At 43.1% G+C, this 25,083-nt stretch overlaps 2 protein-coding genes and 1 pseudogene across 2 annotated transcripts in view; 2 read left to right on the top strand and 1 right to left on the bottom strand.

The window, feature by feature from the left end:
* LOC121533161 (voltage-dependent calcium channel gamma-1 subunit) overlaps positions 1-9,957 on the top strand; it is a 31,068-nt gene extending 21,111 nt beyond the window's left edge. Inside the window, exons 3-4 of the mRNA XM_041838964.2 lie at positions 7,509-7,646; positions 7,853-9,957. Of these exons, the coding sequence (XP_041694898.2) occupies positions 7,509-7,646; positions 7,853-8,082 (368 nt within the window). The 3' untranslated portion in view covers positions 8,083-9,957. The remainder of the gene's footprint in view (positions 1-7,508; positions 7,647-7,852) is intronic.
* A 1,199-nt stretch (positions 9,958-11,156) lies between these two features.
* The window catches only part of LOC121532542 (probable helicase with zinc finger domain), a 66,327-nt gene continuing 52,400 nt past the window's right edge, over positions 11,157-25,083 (bottom strand). Inside the window, 5 exon segments of the mRNA XM_045209672.1 lie at positions 11,157-15,722; positions 16,340-16,640; positions 17,471-18,068; positions 18,231-18,312; positions 18,315-18,446. Coding sequence (XP_045065607.1) covers positions 15,367-15,722; positions 16,340-16,640; positions 17,471-18,068; positions 18,231-18,312; positions 18,315-18,446 — 1,469 coding nt within the window. The 3' untranslated portion in view covers positions 11,157-15,366.
* Positions 18,453-21,443, top strand: LOC123482323 (annotated as a pseudogene).

Raw genomic sequence — 25,083 nt, 5'->3', positions numbered from 1 at the left:
CACCGGTCCCAGGCTCCCGGTTACTCTCCTGGTCAAGAGGTATGGCTGAAGTCACGGGACCTTCCATTGAAGGTGGAGTCGAAGAAGATGGCGCCTCGTTTTATAGGACCGTTCAAGATACTGTCTATTGTTAACCCCCTGCGCGGTTAAGCTACAGCTTCCTGCCTCCCTACGGGTTCATTCCACCTTTCATGTTTCCCAGATTAAGCCTGTGTCGGTTAGCCCTTTGTGCCCGCCCTCTCGTCCCCCTCCTCCGCCCAAGATCGTGGGTGGGGGTCCGGTCTACACTGTCCGGCGACTTCTGGATGTTCGCCGCCGGGTGCGTGGTTTCCAGTACCTGGTGGATTGGGAGGGTTATGGTCCTGAGGAACGTTCCTGGGTGCCCAGGAGCTTCATTGTGGATCCTGCTCTGGTTCGTGAGTTTCATAGGTTACATCCTGATAAACCCTGTCGGCCGCCAGGTGGCGTCCGTAGAGGGGGGGTACTGTTAGGCCTACTGCTGCTAGGTAGCTCTCTCTCTGCTCTCCCCCTCCCCTCTGTCTGTCCTTGATTGCAGGAGTGAAGTCTGGTGTGCGGGAGTCAGGGTTCCAGCTGCAGCTCATTCACCATAATCACCTCAGCCTTTAAGACCCGGTCAAACTTTCCACTCATCGTCAGATCATAGTCAAGACAACCATGTTAGTCTCGCTGCCGACTCAACCTGTCTGTTTTCGCTCTTGTGTTTTTTGGACTGTTTATTTACTTTTTCTCCTGTGCCACAGATATTTGGAACCTGACTCCTGCCTCCGCTTCACTCCTGCCACCACCATCCTGCTCTCCACTATCGGGCCTCTCCTTTGGACTCACCACGGACACTAGGACATTACGGTACCACACCTGCCCTGACCTGGATCTGTACCCTCCCTGTAACCTGGACTTGCTCTTCCCCATTTATTGGAAACCTGGACTATTGAACATTATAATAAACCTGTTAAAACTTCTCTGGCTTGGTGTACTTGTCTGCATTTGGGTTCTATCCAGTTAAATCATAACAGTGGCCAAGTCAACTGAATGGATAGCCAGCTAGCACATTTAGTTCCTTGGAAGTTGTGCGAACAAAGCCATACGTTTCATGACCGGTAGAACTGATTTTTTTTTAAATGTTCTGAGAACAGTATGAAAAATGTATGCACTCACTAACTGTAAGTCGCTCTGGATAAGAGCGTCTGCTAAATGACTAAAATGTAAATGTAACAGAAGTGAAACCTATGATTTTCTGTTCTCTATCCATGGAATTAGTCCACTGCGTCACTAGGACAGAGCTAGCTTGCCATGTTTTTTTTTACTCAGATGTTTACAAAGCTGTTCATTTTAGTCTATTCAGACCCCATTTCAAAGGAAACAAGCACTCATTAACATCAGATGTGGCCAATTAGTGGGCGCGGACAACACACTTGAACACACTTAGCAAGATAGAGGCTAGAGACAGTTTTGCTGACGCTGAGAACAAAATGTATATGTTTTAAAAAATATATTCTTAGAACGTTCTTTGAACTAGTGTTGTCATGATAACAGTATCGCGATACTACGATACCAGATTTTCCATGGCAAAAAATAAAACAAGAAGCAGACTCAACTCTATGGTCCTTTTAATACCTAAGTTTGTTAAATATTGTGTGCTATAGCTTGGAAAATAAACAAATGTGACTCTGGGTGACAATATAAGACTTCTTGTTTCCAACATTAGGAAGGTTTCCCTCAAGAAATTGAGTCTGCTTCATAATTTGTTTCTTTTTCTTCCTTAGTTCCGAGTATCGCGATACTGTTATTGTGACAACACTACTTTTCTTGTGGTTTTTATGGAACATTTTCTTAATGTTCTGAGAACATTACTTTAAATAGAACCATGAGGAAACCTGCAGGAAACGTTATGCTGAAGTGCTGAAATTCCCACGGAAGAACAATGTTTCTTAACGTTCTCTGAACGTTCATGAGAACATGACTTTAAATAGAACCATGAGCAAACCTGCAGAAAACGTTATGCTGAAGTGCTGAAATTCCCACCAAAAAACATATATTTCTCAGAATGTTATGTGATAGCTGGGTATACGATCCGGCAGGTAGCTTCAATGGAACTCCATGTGACAGAGCTAATCCCGCTCAAGCCCATTCCCTTCTCTCTTGGATATTTTCCTTCCCCTATCTCTCCACTAGCCCCCTCTGTGACCCTGCCAGTACTGTGCACGTTTGGCCCATTCAACGTATGTACTCTCAAATATGACAGGACTGCTAAGCACATGCAGGGCCTTGTCAGACCCAATCAGTAGGGTGTAAATCAGAATATATTTACACACACACACACACACACTTGTTTTTATAGTTTATGATGCCAGTCAGTTTATAACATGGTTTATGTGGACCCACCTTTCCCATGGTCCTATCAATGAAATGAACACGTCACATTTTTTTATTTTGTATGTAGAAGATACATCTGACTTCAGATTTGTTCATTGGATCATATTGAAATAATATACCTGTAAATTCACAGGCTTGTAAGGACATATGGTTAATAAGGACACTCGTTCATATAGTGGTTTATAAGGACATTGTGTATATGAGTACATATAAGGAGAGATGTAATGTATATTTGCTCAAATGAGCAATAGGAAGCAGCATAATGTCTCAGAGTAATTGCCTCTTGTGCCTCTGAACGATCATTGCTGGTGTGAGACTGGCTACTGTCAATCTGTGATGTAATATTTTCAATATTTTCTGTAAAGAAACGTAAAAACAGTTTGCATAGATCAGGAGATACGAGCATGTCACTGTTTTGACGTCCAGGTGACCATGACAAAACCTTTTGACGTTCCGAGGACGTCCTAACGACTCATTTTTGTTTGCAGGGGTCACTGGGGAGGTGATTTCTCACAGTCAAAGTCCTGCAATATGATGTTAATATTTGTGTAAACTCTTCCGAATTGTAATCTGTGGGTGTCACTGAGTAGGCTGATGCTCCATTTCATGGGTGCACACACTATAGGTAAAGCTATATAAATGTTCAATACGTACAATAGGCTGAATAGTGAGGTGATGTCACACAGTTAAAGAGCCACTGAACACACCGATTGGCACGTCTGTTTTTCTGTTGCTCATTAGAACATTTTGATTTCAGTCTTAGAGGTGTGTTTCCTGACCGATTCCGCATTTGGTTAATGATGTTTGTCCGCCATGAGACACTGTAGACGCGGAAGCCTATTTCACTTCCTCAAAATCCCCAGAATGAATCTAAGATAACTCAAGAAATCTGTAATTAATTTTGACGTTTTTGCCGCGGATGTTTTAGTTGTGCAATTTTACACCTAACTAAGGTGTTTGGTGCAGTATTTCTCAAGTAAAAAAATGCATGACCTGTTGTCTTATGTAAACAAAGTCGGTGTGCTGGGCAGGTCTGTCTAACTTTCTATGCTATTGGATAGAGAGCAATCACTGCATCTGTTCACCCCATGTTAGTGGGCAAATGGACATCAAATCAAAACCCAACCTTAATTTACCCGTTGTGACGCACGGATGTTCCAAACTCCGTTTTAGACCTTTATTATCCTATCTACACTTTGCAGTACATTTTGACACTAGAATAACTGTTTATGACTCAAATCCATGCCACATAGGCTGTTTTCAAAGGGATTCGTTGCTTTTTAAAGGCAGTCGCTCTTTAAAGTCCCGCAATAAGCATAGTTTGAGGACTAACTACATGGTGTTTGTTGAATTACATGAGTGTCTAAAACACGGTTTATGATGAAATACACAAACCTGTTTAAAGCAACAAGCAGAGTGTGGGTGCAGCAGGTCGGGAGAGAGGTGCACATTTCAGAGGGAGAAGGATGCAGTGTGTTGCGGGATGAGCAGTGGGCTCTCTCTTATTGTAGGACTTTGACTGTGAGAAATCACCTTCCCAGTCAGTCTATTGTGTGTATTGGACATTCATATTGCAATGTACAGCCTTACCTAGTATCATAGCTCTTATTGCAGGACTTTGACTGTGAGAAATCACCTGCCCAGTCAATCTATTGTGCGTATTGAACATTCGTAATGGACTGTAAAGTCCTGCAATAATACACTGCTCAAAAAAATTAAGGGAACACTTAAACAACACAATGTAACTCCAAGTCAATCACACTTCTGTGAAATCAAACTGTCCACTTAGGAAGCAACACTGATTGAGAATAAATTTCACATGCTGTTGTGCAAATGGAAGACAACAGGTGGAAATTATAGGCAATTAGCAAGACACCCCCAATAAAGGAGTGGTTCTGCAGGTGGTGACCACAGACCACTTCTCAGTTCCTATGCTTCCTGGCTGATGTTTTGGTCACTTTTGAATGCTGGTGGTGCTTTCACTCTAGTGGTAGCATGAGACGGAGTCTACAACCCACACAAGTGGCTCAGGTAGTGCAGCTCATCCAGGATGGCACATCAATGCGAGCTGTGGCAAGAAGGTTTGCTGTGTCTGTCAGCGTAGTGTCCAGAGCATGGAGGCGCTACCAGGAGACAGGCCAGTACATCAGGAGACGTGGAGGAGGCCGTAGGAGGGCAACAAACCAGCAGCAGGACCGCTACCTCTGCCTTTGTGCAAGGAGGAGCAGGAGGAGCACTGCCAGAGCCCTGCAAAATGACCTCCAGCAGGCCACAAATGTGCATGTGTCTGCTCAAACGGTCAGAAACAGACTCCATGAGGGTGGTATGAGGGCCCGACGTCCACAGGTGGGGGTTGTGCTTACAGCCCAACACCGTGCAGGATGTTTGGCATTTGCCAGAGAACACCAAGATTGGCAAATTCACCACTGGCGCCCTGTGCTCTTCACAGATGAAAGCAGGTTCACACTGAGCACAGGTGACAGACGTGACAGAGTCTGGAGACGCCGTGGAGAACGTTCTGCTGCCTGCAACATCCTCCAGCATGACCGGTTTGGCGGTGGGTCAGTCATGGTGTGGGGTGGCATTTCTTTGGGGGGCCGCACAGCCCTCCATGTGCTCGCCAAAGGTAGCCTGACTGTCATTAGGTACCGAGATGAGATCCTCAGACCCCTTGTGAGACCATATGCTAGTGCGGTTGGCCCTGGGTTCCTCCTAATGCAAGACAATGCTAGACCTCATGTGGCTGGAGTGTGTCAGCAGTTCCTGCAAGAGGAAGGCATTGATGCTATGGACTGGCCTGCCCGTTTCCCAGACCTGAATCCAATTGAGCACATCTGGGACATCATGTCTCGCTCCATCCACCAACAGACTGTCCAGGAGTTGGCGGATGCATTAGTCCAGGTCTGGGAGGAGATCCCTCAGGAGACCATCCGCCACCTCATCAGGAGCATGCCCAGGCGTTGTAGGGAGGTCATACAGGCACGTGGAGGCCACACACACTACTGAGCCTCATTTTCACTTGTTTTAAGGACATTACATCAAAGTTGGATTAGCCTGTAGTGTGGTTTTCCACTTTAATTTTGAGTGTGACTCCAAATCCAGACCTCCATGGGTTGATACATTTGATTTCCATTGATAATTTTTGTGTGATTTTGTTGTCAGCACATTCAACTATGTAAAGAAAAAAGTATTTCATTAGATTATTTCATTCATTCAGATCTAGGATGTGTTATTTTAGTGTTCCCTTTATTTTTTTGAGCAGTGTAGCTATGACGCTAATATTTGTTTAAACTCTATGGAGTTGTAATCTATGGGTGTCACTGACTAGGCTGATACCCCATTTCATGGTTGCACACACTATAGGTAAGGCTGTACATTCCAATATTAATATTTAATACACAATAGGTTGACTGTGGAGGTAATTTTTCACAGTCAAAGTCCTGCAATAAAAGCTCTGACACTAATATTTGTGTAAACTCATCATATATTTACACACACACACACACACACACAAATGCTAATGAGTAGTCCCAGAGACAGAAATATCCCTTACTTGAAATGTAGCACTGACCCATTCCAAATGCCCATTGGTATTCTTCACTCCTCAATAAACCAATGGTTACCATTTATATGGAACATGGCCATAGAGCTACGATCCAGTGCTGTCAGTACGACTCGCCACAGGCAGATCCAGCCGAGCAGCGTACACAGAGCTAAACTGGAAGTGCCACTGGGATAACAATCACTAAAGCACCAATAGAGCGCAAAAGAGATCTTTCAGCCCATACTTGAGACATTAAACCACTGATCCAGCCTACTCTGAAACCACTCACCCCTCTCTTTGGGGTTGCAAGGGCAAGAGAGCTAGCACTCCATGCAGGATATAGCATGATTCCAGAACTACTCAAGGGGTGAGAGCCAGGATTGGCCCATCCTCCCCCAGCATGAGATGAAGGGGAGCCCCTGAGGAGAGGCTCTTCCCTGGGCACCGATTCTAGGCGAGCAGGTGTCAGATCAAAGCCTAGCTCCTCCATCCACATCACAACACCAACATAACTGGAATGGCTAGTTAAAGCAGCTTGGAATAACAAGTCACTCTTCCCTACCACAGATTTCTCTGTACCAGTAAACAACACAGTAATGCCAAGCTTAGTTCTCTCCTTTGGTTGAATAAAGGTGGCTGCCTTCCTGCAAGAGGAACTTTTTCACTGGGTAACATGTCTCATTTCACACAACAATTTTTACTTAAAGCGCAGTGTCATTTAAAATGTAGCCTAGTTATTCCATTCTGTTAGTTAGTTTGATTGATTTAGGTAGTTTGTTAGTTTGACGTATGGCAGATTCCACCAACCAAGTGAAATTCTGTCTTCCTTATCACGCTTCACACTCCTGTTTAGAGAGAGCTGATAAAAAATGTGTATCTTTAATTGTCCATTCTGTGACTGTACACCACCTCATGTACGGTACAATGAGGTGACAAACTAAATTGGTCTGCACACGACAACTATTTCCTCAGGCAGAAATTAAAGCCTAATTAAAAAATCCACATAAGCATTTGCACATCCAGTTATGCCAAGCGCTGCAATGTAATGAAATATAATTTATATAATTCAGCTGGAGACATAAGGACTCATGTTGCTCTGGAATAAAACAATCTTTCTTGGTAAGCCTCCTATCGGCTTATGGCTGATTTATATACAAATACCCAACAATGTACCCCCAAAACCCACCATAATGACTATTGCTTACCTTTTCATGTACTGTAATGTAAAAATAGAACAAATTAGAGTATTGAAAAGCTAAAGTTAATATATGCAGATCCAGTTTAGAGAGGTATTTGGTGTTACAGGAGGAAAGGAGCACTCTACAAGTCTACAGCATGTGCAATTGCTTAAAATAGAAGTTGCCCTTAACCACAGATCTAGGATCAGATTAGCCTTCCCTCAATCCTAACCTAAACCCAGGACCACCCATATGTCAAATGTATGCACGCATGACTGTAAGTCGCTTTGGATAAAAGCGTCTGCTAAATGGCATACTATATTTTATATATATATATTATATTCATAGGTCAGGGGTCATGTTGAAGTAACCTCTATTTGCTCTCTTTTCAGAGTACAATATCTCGGCAGCGGCCATCGCCATCTTCAGCCTGGCCTTTATGATCCTGGGCACCTTGTGTCTCCTGTGCTCCTTCAAGAAGGGGAATGACTACATCCTCAAACCTGCCGGAATGTTCTTCGCTTTCGCAGGTAAGACCAGACAAGCAGATAACACATTACCTTTGTAATATTTTGGTTGTACTGTTATCAATGGGTTAAGGGAACAGATACAGTACTAAAATCATAATATAGTATAACAAATTAAAAACAAATAATATCTGATTCACCTGCTTACCTGTGATTGGAGGTCATGATCGTTAACCCATCCTCCTCTCTCCCTCGCCGCCCAATCGCAGGCCTGTGCGCCATCATCTCAGTGGAGGTGATGCGTCAGTCGGTGAAGCGGATGATCGAGAGCGAGGACACCATCTGGATCGACTACTCCTATGCCTGGTCCTTCGCCTGCGCCTGCGCTGGCTTCTGCCTCCTCTTCCTCAGTGGCCTCGGCCTCCTCCTGCTCTCCATGCCCCGCATGCCCCAAAACCCCTGGGAGTCCTGCATGGACGCTGAACAGGAAGTGGAGTAATAGACGGAGAGGGAAGAGAGGAGGAAGAGAGTGACACTTTCTTTAAAAGCAATAAGATCACGATCAAGATCAACTTTGTGCCGTTATATAGTGGAACCAGAGGGTTCTTTCACACAGTGCTTGGGAGCAGTCGAGGTCGTCGACGCCCCCCCCCATCCATCCATCCATCCATCAAACTGATTTATTGCTGATAAAAGGCTGTGCGTGATGAAGTTGTGCACATAAAAATAACTTTTGTGGTTCAATTCCAATGTACCGAATGAAAAATACCGGCATTGTACCGGCATTTCCTGTTTCCATCTGCCCAGTCGTGATATATTCAAGCGTCAGGTAATTCATCAGCATGAAATGGTTGGATGGAAGCCTGGTTAATTATACATTTTGCCATGTTATTTAATGGCATAAATAGTAATGGATTGACATTTGACCTATGAATTCACCTTTTCTGCACTCTGTGTTTTGTATGATAATTCTGTACATAACGCAATCAATTTGTAACTGAGATGGTTCTTCTGTTATTTTCAGTGCATCAAGCACTTGCAATGAATTTATGTCAAATGTATTCAGGCAGATTTCAAGATAACCCAGGAACTTGTTAGAATCAGATGCCAAATGATTACTTAATGATTAAATATTTAATATTATTACAACTCCTTAAAAAATATATATTCACAGCATACATAACACTAATTGTGATGTAAAGAAGTGATATCAAAATGATCCGTTTGATTTCTAGAATTTCGGTCATGCTAGATTTATAGTGACAATTATTTATTTTCAGTATTCAAATGGACTTACTTTTATAAGAATAATACATGGACGTCACAGCAAATTAGAGAGGTTGAAGCTACAACTAATGCTGTCTGGTGGGTTTAGTGTGCATACCATGCCGAATGATAAACATCAACAGTCTCTGAACCAGAATGATAAACATCAACAGTCTCTGAACCAGAATGATAAACATCAACAGTCTCTGAACCAGAATGATAAACATCAACAGTCTCTGAACCAGAATGGTAAACACCAACAGTCTCTGAACCAGAATGCTAAACACCAACAGTCTCTGAACCAGTGATTGCTTGGGTTGCCATGTTGGAAAAGGTTCAGTTCTAGCAGGTGCACACCAAACACTAACCCCCCCCAGCTTTTTAGAGCTGAACACATGGCAGCCCAATTTCTTTGACTATTTGATCCCATTCAATTTAGGAGCGCTCTATTTTTAATCAAGGTTAGGTATCAATTTCTTCTCTTTCTTATTTTAGTTAGTGTCTGATGCATTTAATTTAAAACTCCCAAGGTACTCAGTAGCCAACACTTTCAGGGGCTTTCAGTTCAAATGATTAGGGAAAAACTCAGAACCTTAATATGTACCATCTAGATCCAGTATATGGCTTTAATATATATTTTATCCTAATGTCCAGTCTTCAGCCAAACTAAACTGGACTGCTCTCCCTGGCTTGCTACCATTCATCTTTGGCTTCTATGGACAGGCAGGAAATAGGTGTACTGTAAAAACCCAGTGGGTACATTCTTTTTGTTATGGATGATACTGCTTTTGTATTTACTCAGTGGAAGTGTTAAACTAGGATTCTTTTTGATACAGAAATGTACATTACTAATGTCTCAAAACAAGCTTGTTGATAAAGGTATTGGCAGTTTGGTACTTAAACGCTACATAAGACTTCATGAATGTAGCAGATAAAAACTTGCTTAGCCATCTTATCTGTCCTTGTCTGTTAGAACTAGCTTTTTGTATGCAATGATGAATTACAGTACAGTGGTTGTCTTTAGTGGTGTGTACATGTTATGATAACCACAAAACCATACATTTCGAATTAAAATAAAAACACTGATATCTAGCTTTGATGAAAGCCAGCTTCCTGCATCTCTTTCATCCTTCTCTCCTGTATACAAGACACCTGGGTCATGTTCATTTAGGCACCAAACGGAAGAAACGGGATGGACTACCTGGACTTGCACAATAAGAAAAGCTAATTTTGTTTACTGTTGCAAAAAGGTGTCCTTTGCGTGTCCCAATGAACACAAACCTGTTTTGAGAATAAAGCCTTGCAGCATGGTCATAGAGGGGAATATCCAGAAAACTCGGGTCTCGAACAGTGAGTGTGTCGATAGAGCGAAGCCATGTTAACTGGTAATTTCCCAGGGGATGATGAAAGGAGTCGTCTGTGGAGGCATCCCCTCACTAGGTGTGTGTATGTGTGTGGGGCGGATGAAAGAAGGAATCTGTGGAAGCGTCCCCTCACTGTGTGTGTGTGTGTGTGTAGGGGGGTGATGAAAGGAGTCGTCTGTGGAGGCATCCCCTCACTAGGTGTGTGTGTGTGTGGGGGGGGGGATTGATGAAAGAAGGAGTCTGTGGAAGCGTCCCCTCACTGTGTGTGTAGGGGGGTGATGAAAGATGAGCAAGAGCACCCTCCCTGTCCTTTGCCACATCAGAGAGTCCAGCCTTTTGATCCGGATCTTTTCAGTCTACGCTCCCTTGATGGGTTAATTTAGATTCCAAACTCACAGCCGGGGTTAGTTTGGTGGCAGAGAGAGAGTAACTGCATGATGGAGAATGGATCAGAAACATTGAGAGAGAAAAAAACGTCAGAGCTGCCTCGGTTGATTCTAAGCCAATAGTAACATCAAATGCCAAAGACGCAAGTCTATTGGCCTTGGGTCTTGAGTTGAGCGTCTTGAGTGCAAACTGTTGGGGTACTGTACACCACTAGGGTAGGGGTTCTATGCACCTGTGGAGAAAATGGTTGAGACTGCTAGGGATAAACCGGTCCTAAGACAGATACAGTGTGTTGGGGGTAAGTGTTCCTCAGGGGCCACATTACTTCTGAGTGAGATAATGACAAGTGCTATAACTTCAATGGCAAACACAAGACACCCAGCGACTTAATGAGAGTAAAGTAAATTGCGTAACCCTTCGGTCCCTTTGGGGACATTGAGCCACATGGTGTGCACTTCATTTCCACACAGGGAAATCACTCAGAGCAATAAACCTCTCCCTCATCCAATCCAACAATTGAAGTATGTCTCTGCAATAAAAACAAGAGAGTAACTGATTCAATAAAAACACTTTAATAGAGAAACAAATTTTAAAAAACAAAACAAAAAGAAAATAAAACCTTTGAAACAAAGTCTAAATCCTTTATCATAACCACCACCAATTGAATTGAAAAGAGTGAAATGGAAATATTCATCATTATGTAGCCCACTCGTGTGGATCCAGTGGAGGGTAACAGTTAACAGGTGTGCCATTGATTTACTGTAAGAGGGGCATAAACAGAGGAGACTGGAGACAAGATGGATGACAACAGGAGATGTGGTTTTACAAAAGGCTGAACACAGTGCTCTCTACTGGCTGGGCAAAAGGCTGCTCCCACAACAAAACCGTCCGTTCAAGTTAGGGTTGTTTTAGTTGTTTTACGAAGGCAACGTGAGGAACTTTCGGAAGCCATTTACACAATGATATGTGACTGGGTCTGGGTGGAGGCTAACTGACATTCAAACTCTGTTGACAACAAACAAATTAAAAGCTCCCGTCTCGATGCAGTCAGTCAGTTCACGAGTCATGACACGGCACAAAATTGAGATTTCGATAGTGACTAAGCAATAATAAAGGTCTGAATAGGCGCGGTATGGACACAAGCACAGACCTACTATTACTTACTCTTGGACAAGATTATTAAGAACAAACACTTAGAATGGCTCAATCTCTTATGGTTTGGATTTCACGCAAATACAGATCTGAGACTGCAGAAATTGTGAGGAATAAGTATTGCACAATTTAGAGATTAACCAACAACTAATTTGTGGAAAACTGATTCAAATTTGATATCCACTTCTTTGCAAAGATATGTGCCCCGTAAGTCTGGGAGCAACTTTCACCCAGCAAAATAATTTGGAGGAAAAACAACTCTTACATGAGCATTACATAATTCATTGACATGTTAATAAAATATCATAGTTTTTTGTTTATAATGTCACAAGTCATTGTACACATCAAATAATATGCCAAAATGTTACTTTGTAGGGATAGAACAAAAACATGATATTTGTATTGTTGTTGCACAAATCAATACAAACTTTTTGATAAAACTGGGGATATAAACAAGCCAGGTCATCTTGGCATGCACAGAATGAATGTACAGTTTTACGTGAAAAATAATTGTCGAACCACAAAGCACAGCTGAAATGAAAATATATTTTAAACTGATTTCGCGAAAAAAAACTTAAAGGACAAATAATTCCTGCAACATTGATTTTAAAAATAAGTATTCTACAGTAAAATAACATGTTTTATATGCCTGCAACAAAAAAACGTAAAAGCAGCCAGACACCATCTTATAAAAATGAATTTAAAAAGTTATATTACTATAAGATGCTGTGACTGCCAACACGGTCCATGTCAATTTCTGTGAGTTGATTTTGTGAATTTGCATAATTAAAAAGGGCATACCTCTTCTTTTAAACAGCTTCTACAAAATTGAGGCACTCCCTAAACCTTGTTTGTAAATACCTAGAAAATGCATATTTACAAGTATGTTTTTTTTGTGATGAATCAAAAATTCACAACCTCTTGAATCTGGACCTTGGAAAGTTAACAATGACCAAAAATTCGAATGAACTGATGTCCCCGTAAATGTTTTTAATGATAGTTTCAACTATGTTTAAGGGATGTTTTTAATTCCGACTAGATTTGCTTCTTGAATAGGTGACAGCATGTTTGACAAAAAAAAAATAGTAATAATAATCTGATTGACGGGCTCATACATTAAAATGAATGACAAAATAGTTACATAAATGTACCAGTTAGAATCTAAGGGTATTTTATTACAATATAGTGAAACAAACCATTAACATATTTTTATTTTATTTATTTTAGATTGGGGAGAAAAGGCTGCAACACAAATGAATCATGAAAAGTTGAGATAAAATGGTTTCCAGTAAATGTGACAACTGTGGCTTTTACACTAAAAATAAATCTACCAAGTCAATCAAAATCAGTCACAAATGTGCATTTGATAATCATTGTCAATAATTTATGATAATTTTATCCTACTGGAAATCTATTTTTTGAGTGTGCACACTATACAAATGTATAAAGATTGGACAGCTTGATGAAGGTTGTTAGCTAATTCTTTTACAAAAATGCAAATAGATTTCACTCACAAGATATGTGTATGTCACCCTAAAAACTAAATACCTCAATGATTGGAATGCATGTCAGAAAAGTCATACAAACGGCTGAATTTTTATTTTATTTTGTGGTTAAAATAACCCACACTGATTGCATTTATTTGTTAACAAAACATTTTGAGATGTCAAAATAAAAGCAGATTTTCTTTCTGTCTACATTTCCTGGGAAATTGCCAGGGCAAACAGACAGAATGAGTTACCTCAGTCATCTAAGCAACTATTTAATCAGAGCAAGAGGTTGGTAGCTAAAAGTGATGTCCACTGATGACACAAAGAGTACATGGAATATCGGTGAAAAAGAATGTGGGAAACTCAGATGATAAGACCGAACCAAAAAGTTACTGATGGTTCTGGTCTAAACCAGACGGTTTTCTTTCGGGCCGAAGTCCTACATAAGTCCAAAAATAGTCTAGGGTTGCAAAATTCCCAGGTTTTTCGGGAATCCTGGTTGAAGAATTCCAACTCGGACGATTCCCTCGTTGCTTACTCCCTTGCTGATTCCAGAAAACCTCCAACCGGGATTTCAGAAAAACCAGGGAATGTTGGGAAAGTTTGTGACAGGATCTTTCTCAAGCCTTTCTAAATGACCTTAAAGCTCTGAAGTGGGTCAAAGAAAAGCAAGGAGACAATTGACATAAACCCAACATCTTCTAAATCTTCACTCACTCAACATGAAAAAAATATTTTCAACTTAGCCGTGATCCCTCTCTAAACCTTCAGATCCCCTCAGCAGCCATGCCTTAGTTATGCCTTTTCAATAGACTTCACATTACCCATCCACTCACATATGCACTTTGTGTCAAGTTTCACCACATACCATTTTTTGTATATGCAGTTTTGCTTGACTGATTAGATGTTTGGTCGACGTGATTTGACATGTAACACGTTGGAATTTAACCCCATCACGCAATACACCTACTGCAAAGACAGTGGTTAACAGACTAAAGGGAAAGCCATTCGCCCAACAGGAGGACAACTATCTTTGGGCCTCAGATGAAACTGCAGAGGAAGCATACCATGGTTCTTTCTGAAACTAGTTTTTCCAAGTTGGAATCAGACAACAGTAGACCTCACTTCGATGTGGCTCTGCATGCTTATCATTATCTATCCTATATTTTTCTATCTTTTAAAAGAGAGGAGAGGGCCAGTGAAATGGGGGTTTACATGCAACCAACACATTTGTATAAATTTATCATAAAGTAATTTTAAAGTAATTGTTTTTTTCTGAACGGTGTGTGTTTGTGTGTGCATTATTTTATGCATGTAAGAATCCCATTTACTGCACTAATCTGTCACTGAAGATGATTTTCAGGTGAGAATGTCTAAGATTAAGGATCAAAAGCAAACCAAATGAAGTCTAATGTAAATGCTAACATGATACAGGAATTTAGATACATGTCTGTGGCATACAACTCAGTCATTTATTTTCTTCATATGTACAGATTAGAGGAAAATGTATCTACTTCTATACAATGTTCCATATATTTTATATGAAATTAGTTGACCACTTAGCTTTTTCCCTGTTACTATGATGAAAATCAAGACATAGAAAGTCCACTCAAAATTAAAAAACGAATGAAAACAAAAAAAACTTCAACATAAAGTGGCCAACATAACCAACTCCAATAAGGGAAAACAGACAGGCAGCCAAGTGGTCAACCAAATCTTGTAATTAAATGTAAATAATTTTTTTTGACTTTTCTTTGCATTACGTACATATACAAGTGTACATAATATAAGTATATATTCATATATACATAATGTGTATGTATATATACCAGTAATGCAATCCATTATATATACTTATGTTTTACATATTTTTTTTATTTTTTTTTGTCAGATATGTGAAACAGAAGAAAGATTTGACTGTTACAAATAAAAGTTTAAAACCAAACAAAAAGCGGAAAACAAAAACTATCAATAGAAACGATTTGTAAAAGCACTTGTACCGTTTTTTTTTTCTTCTTCTTTTTCACAAAAGTTTTGCTATTATTTGCTTTTTATTTTTATTTTATATTTTACATGTTTTTTTTATTTTATATTTTTCTAGGGGGTATTTCTAAGGGGTGAAACTCATTTAAAATAGGAATAGTATCCGTTGCTACCGTTTGAACTTCCTATGCTGAGCTCTTGGAGTAGGGAAAGTGGGTCGCTGTGCTTTTTGACCTGTTCGGGGCGAGCTCTGGGTTTGGGTGGGGCGCGGAGGGCACTGGCGTAGGACATGGTGGGGGGTTTTCCAGGGTTTTGGGGGCCCCCCGGGCCCTGGCCGGGCTCTGGGGGGGCCTGCTGCTGCTGCTGCTTGCTGTTGGGCATGAGAGGGGGGAACTGTCCGAGGTGCTGGAGGGAGTGGGCGGGAGGCTGGGCCACAGCTACTGCTGCTTCAGCCTTCATCTGCTCCTCTGCTGCCTGCCGCAGGGCCTTGGAAGCTACTGGAGAGAGGGAGGAGAAGGAGGAAGGAGTGTGAGGAAGAAGGATGAGGATGAGGGGAAAGAGGAGGAAGAAGGACAAGAGGGAGAAGGAAGGGAAAGAGGAGAAATTAGGGTTGAGAGAATACTTTCAACTTCCAAAATATACAATACATTGGGGGTTACTTGTCAATGTCAGGAGAACAAATGGACACTTAGGAAGAAAACTGACACTTTTGTTTTTGTCACGCTTGCATTGTTGGAATCATTGACAATGACAGCCACACGACAGGCATTTCAACTTGCGGATTCGTCAACCTTACAGTGGCCAACAAGCCAACAGCCTTCAAATTGTATTCACCAGGTCAATCCCTGATGACAACCGTCAGAAATTGAACACCTGACCGGCTCCCACCTGAGTGTCACCGGTCACTACTCTGCCACTGCTAGAGTTATCACAGGCACTGCCAAGTACAATTTGAGTGCAGTAGGCTACACTTGAACCATTATATATTTTAATTTTTAAATGCAGTGATCTGCACTGTTCCTCGCTCAGGTACATAGTCAATAAAATACGGAATAATTAGCGTAACAGTTTGATAATGGTTTAAAAAGTCATTTGTGGTGCTTCTGATGCGTACCTAGGAGGTCCCGGTGTTGGTGTTGAACGAGTGTGCTGGCTCCGTTGCATGGAATGTTCTGGAACGGGCCGGGGCCACCCCCGTTACCGGGCCACAGCTCGGGCGGGGGGTAGCCGTAGGGGTGTTGGTGGGGGTGAGGGTGTTGGTGTGTGTGGGGGTGCTCCTGGGGGTCTGCCGGGCAGGGCTGTGGCTGCTGCGGGGCCAAGGTGGCGGCGGCGGCGTTGGCGGGGGATCCCTCGTCTGGGTAGCTGGAGGAGATCCGCCGCTGGTAGAGGGGCCGCCCGGGACCCCTGGGTTCATACTGAGAGAGGGAGACAGAGGGAGAGAGAGAAAAAAAATCAAAATCACCCATGGTACATTGAGAGATCATCCCCATTCCTTTCCTCACAGTGCCATGTCATAGCTGTAGGAATCACAACACGCTCCTCGGCGCTCCTCTTATTTGTCAACTAGTAACAGCAGGTGTGAGTGAATCCATTCCACTCCACAAAATTCTAATTTCACTTACACAACTCATTCACTCTTCTGCCAGAGCGCCTATTACACGTCCCGGGGGTGTCCATGTAGCCCCTGCCCGTTTGTACGTTTTCTTCCGTTTTTGTGCCTAATGAACAACCCTGCACACACACTGTAGTTCTCCAGGACAAGGGTCGCCCAAACCCTGGACCACACCTTCACCCATAGGAATCCTTAATGATATGCCCTAGCTTCTCCTGTCCTCATAGTCACCTGGCTTTAACTTTCTACTCAGACAAAGTTAGCAATGTTGAGGCAACGGTTAGGAAATTATTTTCCCAGCGTTAGGCCCCCCCGAGAGCTTTATAGCAATATGCTGTGCTTTAACTGATTCATTTCTCTCCTTTTCTCACAGTTATTTTTAGGTCAGACAATTACAGAAGGTGAGAAAGTCACAGCTTCCATTTCCTGTGATGTTGTCATGGTGAGAAAAATGTTTTTTGTATGCAAATCTTTAAATATATTTGCATGTACCCGTCCGTGCTAATATGTAGCATTGGAATTGAGGTGAAAAGACAGTTTACTTTAACATGAAACTGTGACAGACAGGGCACACTAGTATAATAGTCACAGCAATTCTATTCTTCACACACATGGATGGAGCATGGTCCTTACCTCTTCTACATTGTGAAGGGCGGTGGCACCTGCTGTTCTGGGGGAGAGGGGGTGGTAGGGCTCCTGGCTTGGGCCTTGACCCTGCTGCTGCTGCTGTTGTTGGTGCTGCTGGTGCTGGTGGTGGAGCTGCATGAGGTGGACCTGCTCCTGTCTACTGGGGTGGGCCATGACGGGCAGCCCGTAGGGGAAGCCCTGGCCCTGGGCCAGCATGTGGTTCTGGGCCACGCCAGCTCCGCCGTGAGGCCACTGGGCCTCCTGGAGGAGGTACTTGACCTGCGGGGGCGGGGTGGTGGAGTGGCCCAGCTGGTGGGGGTAGGCGTTGGGGTTGTAGAGCGGGTTCCCCGGGTGCTGCTGGAGACCCGGGTTATTGAGGAGCTCCAGCTCGTGGCTGGTGGGGTCTCGGCCGGGATAGGGGCCAGGTTGGAAGGGGCCGGTGTGGTTGGAGGTTGCGGCCGAGGGGGAGGAAGGGTCGCCCGGGGAGCGGGACTGGACCTGGCGATACTGGAGCAGGCGGGACTGGGGAGGGGGCTGCATCTCAGCCGGGTCCCTGGGATCGGGCTGATCCTGGGGGGGCATCTCTCGCAGGAGCCCTGGGAACCTACGGAGGAGAGAAGACGGATACATACCCTTAATATCCAAAGGTAGTCAAATCAGTAGAAAAAGAGGGAGTGTGAGCGGTATAGAGAGGAAAAAGCAGCCAGAGATCGAGCGCGCAGGAGAACAAGACAATGGGAAAGCCGTTCTCGGCCCTGAAGGTTACCTGGTGAAAGGCGGTCCGCCAGCCTCGTCCTCCATGCCGGCACTCATCCTCCAGTTGGCCCGTGCCAGCAGCTGAGGGGGCGGGCTAGGCCGGGCTGGACCAGATGGGCCAGCTGCTGGGGCAGAGGGAAGGCCACACCGCCCTGGAGGAAGGGCCCGGGCTCACCCCACTGGCCCAGCCGCGCCTGCTGGCTCAGGGCCTCCAGAGCTAGAGGGTCTGTTGTAGGTAAAGGAAAAGAGGGAGACGAGAGAGCAAGATTGTACGATTATTATGGTTGGGTACAAAACAACTTTCAAAATACAGAAAGTGTCACATCATATGATGCAAAAAGCATCATACTGTGACACTTGCTGTATATCTTGAAAACGTAATTGCTGACTGTATCAACAGTGGACTAATGAAACAAATACCAAAAGATAGTTTGAGTGGTATTTTCTCTCAAGTGTTTGCCTAGGTAGTAGAAGCATTGGAAGACTAGGAGTCATCACCAGATTGCTAGAACCTAAGCCTGTCCGAGTGTCTTTAGGTATGCAAATATCGAAGTGGTAGTGACAAGGGGTTGTTTCTGGACCCGGTCAAAGTCTCAGATTAAAAACATGGCATAGCCTACTGTCGCTACCTTACAGCCCAACCAAGGTGTGTGAAACAAAGAGCAAACTGGAACTACAAAATATGTTTATAGGCTCTTTTGGAGAATAATTTCAATAAAAGGTGTTTTATTATTAAAAACATATGTCTGCGTAATTAAACCCAGATGAATGCTGTAGTGTCACAATGTGTTGTGTTTTATTAATAAAGAAACACCTTTTATTCAACTTTCCCTTTCCTCAGAGAATGGATGATATATTTTGTGAATGTATAAGGTTGACAGTGTAATGTTATTCTTTCTGGGTGAAAAAAAACTTGGAAGTTTGTCTAAGGTCGGTAGCTGTTTCGTTTTTCTGAAATATTTCGCAAACTGTACTGAAATTCAGCCACTCGAAGGCAAAGTACAAATAAACTGTTTTATTCTTACCCTGATGCAAGCCTTCATGCCAACATGCATTGCATTTTATCAACAGGAACACCCTTTACTGAAATTCCCCTTTCAGAGAATGGTTGAATAAATTTTTTTTTTTTAAGTCTCAGTCGACAGTGTAGCACTATTTCAATATTTGTATTGTTGTACTCAATTAGTGGATAATCTGTGAGTTGTTTTCAGAAAGCCATTTCAAATAAAGAATTTCAGTCGAACGCTATTTTCTCTGGATTAACCGTGACTTGAACCCTTCAAAGTTCAAAAACGTTGTTTCCCTATAGCTAATTACCTGACCTTTTGCATAATTATGTGAAAGTGATACCTGCCTCAACTTCAAACAAAAAGTGAGGTGCAACACTGATTACTGGATCTCCCACAACAACAGGAGGCACTCACTAAAGAGCCCAGAACCATCAGTTAATGCAAACGTGACCTCAGACTGTTGCATGTCAAAGATACAGACCACACACCCACTACTACTACCACCTCTCAGGGATTCTGAAGAAAAGGACGTTGAAAAGAAGTGACCAATAATAACTGTGCCCCAATAATATCTGTGCCCTACAGCCTCTCGGCCCAAGCCATATAAAAACAGACTAGGAAGAGATTGCAGAGATGCAGCAAAAGCTATACATGTATACAGTAAATATATCAAGAGGATATATACACAGGTACAACACAGCAGTGAAATAACTCCAGGTCTTCATTCCACTGGACAAGTCATCTCATTAATGTCTCGTCCCGTTGGAAAGAGGCAATTCCTTCTATGTACACAGGCCTTTATTTGTCACTGAATGTCAAGAAATGTTTCTGGCCAAGAAATGTATTTCCTTGGACAAACTATAGAGTGACCACCACCTCATTCTATTGAACCAGTGTCTCCTTCACAAGAAAGATGAGGCTGCTCTGTGTTCAGTTTGGACTATTTGCTGCTTGGATTGTTGGTTCCTGGGGTTGGTTAAGTAACAAAATGTATCCTCTATGAGAAGACTATTGATTATTGGGAGTTCTTTCACCCTAACTGCCCATATGGCAACCTCAGTGCCACGTGCCGTGATGTATGCGACCTCAACATAATTCCGTCAAACTACCATGCCCTCTGTCTTGAGATAAGAGAAGGTTCTGTCCTGCAGTCTGGCGCTCGGTCTCTGCCTCAAGAGCTTTTACATACATGGCTGTCTGCCCATGCTTCTTCCTGAGACCTTCAGGGGGCTGTCCAGGGTGAAGAAACGTATAATTCATCACTTCTATCCAACACCTTTACTGACCTGACTAACCTGGAGGAACTGTCTATTAATAACTACAGTCTTTCGGTGATGGCACCGGACACATTGGGAGGGATCCCTCTTCTGAAGCAACTCACAGTCAACACCTGTACACAGGAGCTCTCTGATTTGCTATGTAGGATTGTCAATATGTCACAGTCATTGACGAGCCTAGACTTTACATCAGACGGGATAGTCATTTTGAGACACCAGAACTGCTTTGAAACAAAAAGGAGCTGTTCTTGAGCTTCCTTATTTCTACCTTCTTCAAGAGGTGTTTTTTACATTCCCTAATGCACGTCGTTTAGAAAAAGGAGCATTCCAATTCTTTGAAAACATCTCATCTCTGTATTTGCCCCCTATCGATGAGGTACAGACACAGCTTCTGCAGGCTGGTATCAGCAGATTAGGTTATTTTCCCTTTGACGAGAAAAGCATTTCCTTCGAGTCAGTTTGTGAGACGGTATTCAAACTCTCAATCACACAACTTGAATTAGATCACTGTAAATTCGGGAACTACACCACATCTGCAGTCAGATACTGCTTAGGTATAAAGCCGATCATTCTTGTTGGCTTTGGATTTCATGCCAGCATAAACTTGAGCTTGATACATTATTTGAAGAATGTCACCGACATGAGTTTCCCTTTTTGACAAAGCTGAGCTTGGTGTCTCAGAGCAGTTCTGTTGTTTCCCACATCTGGAGCAGCTGGATTTAGCACTCAATCAAATCACCACTATTGTCGACTTTACATTTAATGGACATGGTCAATTGAGGTTCCTAGACCTAAATCGTAACAGATTACCAAGCATGTTTTCTATGGCCTGCGAAGCTTGGAAGATAACCCAGTAGTTTATTTTTATATCACCTTTATTTAACCAGGTAAGCCAGTTGAGAACAAGTTCTCATTTACAACTGCGACATGGCCAAGATAAAGCAAAGCAGTGCGATAAAAACAACACAGTGTTACATATGGGGTAAACAAAACGTACAGTCAATAACACAGTAGAAAATCTATATACAGTGTGTGCAAATGTAGTAAGTTATGGAGGTAAGGCAATAAATAGGCCATAGTGCAATTTAGTATTAACACTGGAGTGATAGATGTGCAGGAGATGATGTGCAAATAGAGATACTGGGGTGCAAATGAGCAAAATAAATAACAATATGGGGATGAGGTAGTTGGGTAGGCTAATTACAGATGGGCTGTGTACAGGTGCAGTGATCGGTAAGCTGCTCAGACAACTGATGCTTAAAGATAGTGAGGGAGATAAGTGTCTCCAGCTTCAGAGATTTTTGCAGTTCGATCCAGTCATTTGCAGCAGAGAACTAGAAGGAATGGCAGCCAAAGGAGGTGTTGGCTTTGGGGATGACCAGTGAGATATACCTGCTGGAACGCATACTATGGGTGGGTGTTGCTATGGTGACCAATGAGCTAAGATAAGGCAGGGATTTGCCTAGAAGTGATTTATAGATGACCTGGAGCCAGTGGGTTTGGCGACGAATATGTAGTGAGGGCCAGCCAACGAGAGCGTACAGGTCACAATGGTGGGTAGTATATGGGGCTTTGGAGACAAAACGGATGGCACTGTGATAGACTACATCCAATTTGCTGAGTAGAGTGTTGGAAGCTATTTTGTAAATGACATTGCCGAAGTCAAGGATCGGTAGGATAGTCAGTTTTACGAGGGCATGTTTAGCAGCATGAGTGAAGGAGGCTTTGTTGCGAAATAGGAAGCTGATTCTAGATTTAACTTTGGATTGGAGATACTTAATGTGAGTCTGGACGGAGAGTTTACGGTCTAACCAGACACCTAGGTATTGTAGTTGTCCACATATTTTAAGTCAGACACGCCGAGAGTAGTGATTCTAGTCGGGCGGGCGGGTGCAAGCAGCGTTCGATTGAAGAGCATGCATTTAGTTTTACTAGTGTTTAAGAGCAGTTGGAGGCCACGGAAGGAGTGTTGTATGGCATTGAAGCTTGTTTGGAGGTTTGTTAACACAGTGTCCAATGAAGGGCCAGGGGCCTCATGTATCAATCTTGCGTACGCACGAAAACACGGCGTACGCCAGCTTTCACGTTCACGGTCAGATGTACTAACAGTGAAATTAACGTAAGAATGTGCGTTCTTCCACGTAAACTTCAGGCCTGGCGTACGTACATTTTTGTGATGTTTGTCCGTTGGCGACTCATAGAGGCAATAAAGTGAAGTGGCAAACATTACACTACGAACTGTTCTATCGCACCTGCCAGATATTGCTTATAATTTGTAATTGATAAATGATTTGCCATATTATTGTCACACGAGTCTTATTAGAATATTCTATTAATTATGCAATTAAGTAAGAACATATATAAAGGATGTGAAAATTGATACAACCCGTCTAGCAATGGCAGCTTTGGCTTTATTAGAAGACATTTTCAATGGACAAATCCGGAGAGAACGAGTTTTTAGGGACCACGGTGATTTTCTGGCCCACGACGATGACTGGCTCATCAGCCGTTTCAGATTTCCAAGGGCTATACTCTTGGAGCTCTGCGCTGAGTTGGGTCCGAATTTGGAAAGAGAGACAGTGAGGAGCCACGCATTACCCGTTCCTTTACAGGTGCTTACTACACTTGGTTTCCTAGCAACCGGTTCTTTCCAAAGAGAACTGGCAGACCGCTCAGGAATAAGCCAGTCGTGTTTGAGCCGTGCAATGCCACCTGTATGGGACGGCATCATCCGCTTGTCTACCAGGTATATAACGTTCCCATACGATGCAGGTGACCAGCCAAACATCAAAGCGCAATTTGCAGCGATAGCCGGTTTTCCTAATGTAATCGGAGCGATCGACTGCACACATATTGCTATAAAGGCGCCATCTGAAGACGAATTTGCATATGTGAATCGGAAACATTTCCATTCAATAAATGTGCAGATTATATGTGATGCACAAATGCGCCTAACAAATATTGTGGCAAGGTGGCCTGGGTCAACCCATGATTCATATATCCTTACAAACAGCATGGTTGGGATGAGACTCCAAGCTGGCAGGGTGCGCGATGGGTGGCTACTTGGTAAGTTATGCATTTAAATGTATGGTTCTATCTAAAAGTAAAATGTTTGTGTCTGTAATTATTATTACTGCCCATCAGGAGACAGTGGTTATCCACTAAAGACGTGGCTGTTAACCCCCTCACCAACCCACAAACTGACCGAGAGCGCAGATACAATGATGCCCATTCCCGCACTCGGTCAGTTGTGGAGCGGGCGATTGGGCAGCTGAAATGTCGGTGGCGCTGCCTTGACAGGACCGGGGGATGCTGTTATACCGCCCTGACAAGGTTTGCCGCATCATACTGGCCTGTGGAGTGCTGCACAATGTCGCGCACAGGCATGGCATACCCCTTGGTGAGGTGGGGGCACCGCCAGATGACCCTGACCCAGGACCAGTATATGTGCAGCACAATCAACAAGCCATTCAGGCCCGTCAACGTGTAATTGCGACAATATAAATGGTACTCAGACACAAAGTTCATTTTTTTGACCAATTCTTTTAATGAATGGCTTATTTCTGTGAGTGCGTCAGTGACATTTTTAAGGTGACTGTTCATTTCTTCAATGGCCCTAACAATGTGTTGTTGTGACTCCAGAACAGCATGCGTCAAGACACGGCCAGATGGACGGGCTTCAGCACTGGGGGAACATTAGAGACACGGGAGACGCTGGACTGAATGGGCTCTGGCTGCTCAGGTGGTGCGGACTCTGAGTGCGTGCCAGTGGACGTTCCTGCGGTTCCTAAGTCCAATTAAACACAGGCACATCTTAACAGTAATTTGAGTCTGTTCCTTATTAATGGGTACACGCATTTGCAATAAAAGCAGTGGATACGTGAAATCTCTGGTGTACCTTTTGCTATATTGCATGCATTTAAAAAATTAAACGGTGGCTGGCTATGTATATCAAAGTTAAGGAAATAAATCTGAGTCACCTTGCTGGCAGTCCTGTAGTATATCCGAGTCTCCTACATCAGCGGATACGATTCCAGAGATTAACGTGTCTCCTACAATAGAGGCAACTCTCTGATCAAAGGGTGCAAGTTCATCGGTCCCTGTACCACCGCCTGTTCTGCCCACACTTTGTCGGTGCGCAGCAGTTCTCCGCTTAACTTCCACCTTTATGTCTGACCATTTCTTCTTCAGTTCATTTACGGTGCGACTCTCAGATCCCACCGCGTTGACGGCATCAGACAAACTCGCCCACTCTTTTTTCTTTCTTTTGTTATTAATTCCAGAGGACAGATTTCCAAATAAAATATTTTTTCTTGTTTCTACCTCTGATAGTAGCACCTCTAATTCGTTTTCAGTGAAATTTCGTTTCTTGCTTGCTTTAGCCATGTTCTTGCAGGTTTCTTTTGCCAAATTGGACTAATTACCATATTTAAATTGATTTAATTGAGGGAGGAGACAGGGTGTGGTGTGGTGCTCGTGCATGTGCGCTCAATTTCGCGTTGATTGGGATGTACAAAGAGAATGTATGTGGAATGCTGCGTACGCAGAGATTCATACATCAGATTTTTTTGGTGCG

This window comes from Coregonus clupeaformis, chromosome 30 (assembly GCF_020615455.1).
Source record: "Coregonus clupeaformis isolate EN_2021a chromosome 30, ASM2061545v1, whole genome shotgun sequence".
Classification (NCBI taxonomy): domain Eukaryota; kingdom Metazoa; phylum Chordata; class Actinopteri; order Salmoniformes; family Salmonidae; genus Coregonus; species Coregonus clupeaformis.
This window is presented reverse-complemented; position numbering and strand designations above follow the sequence as displayed.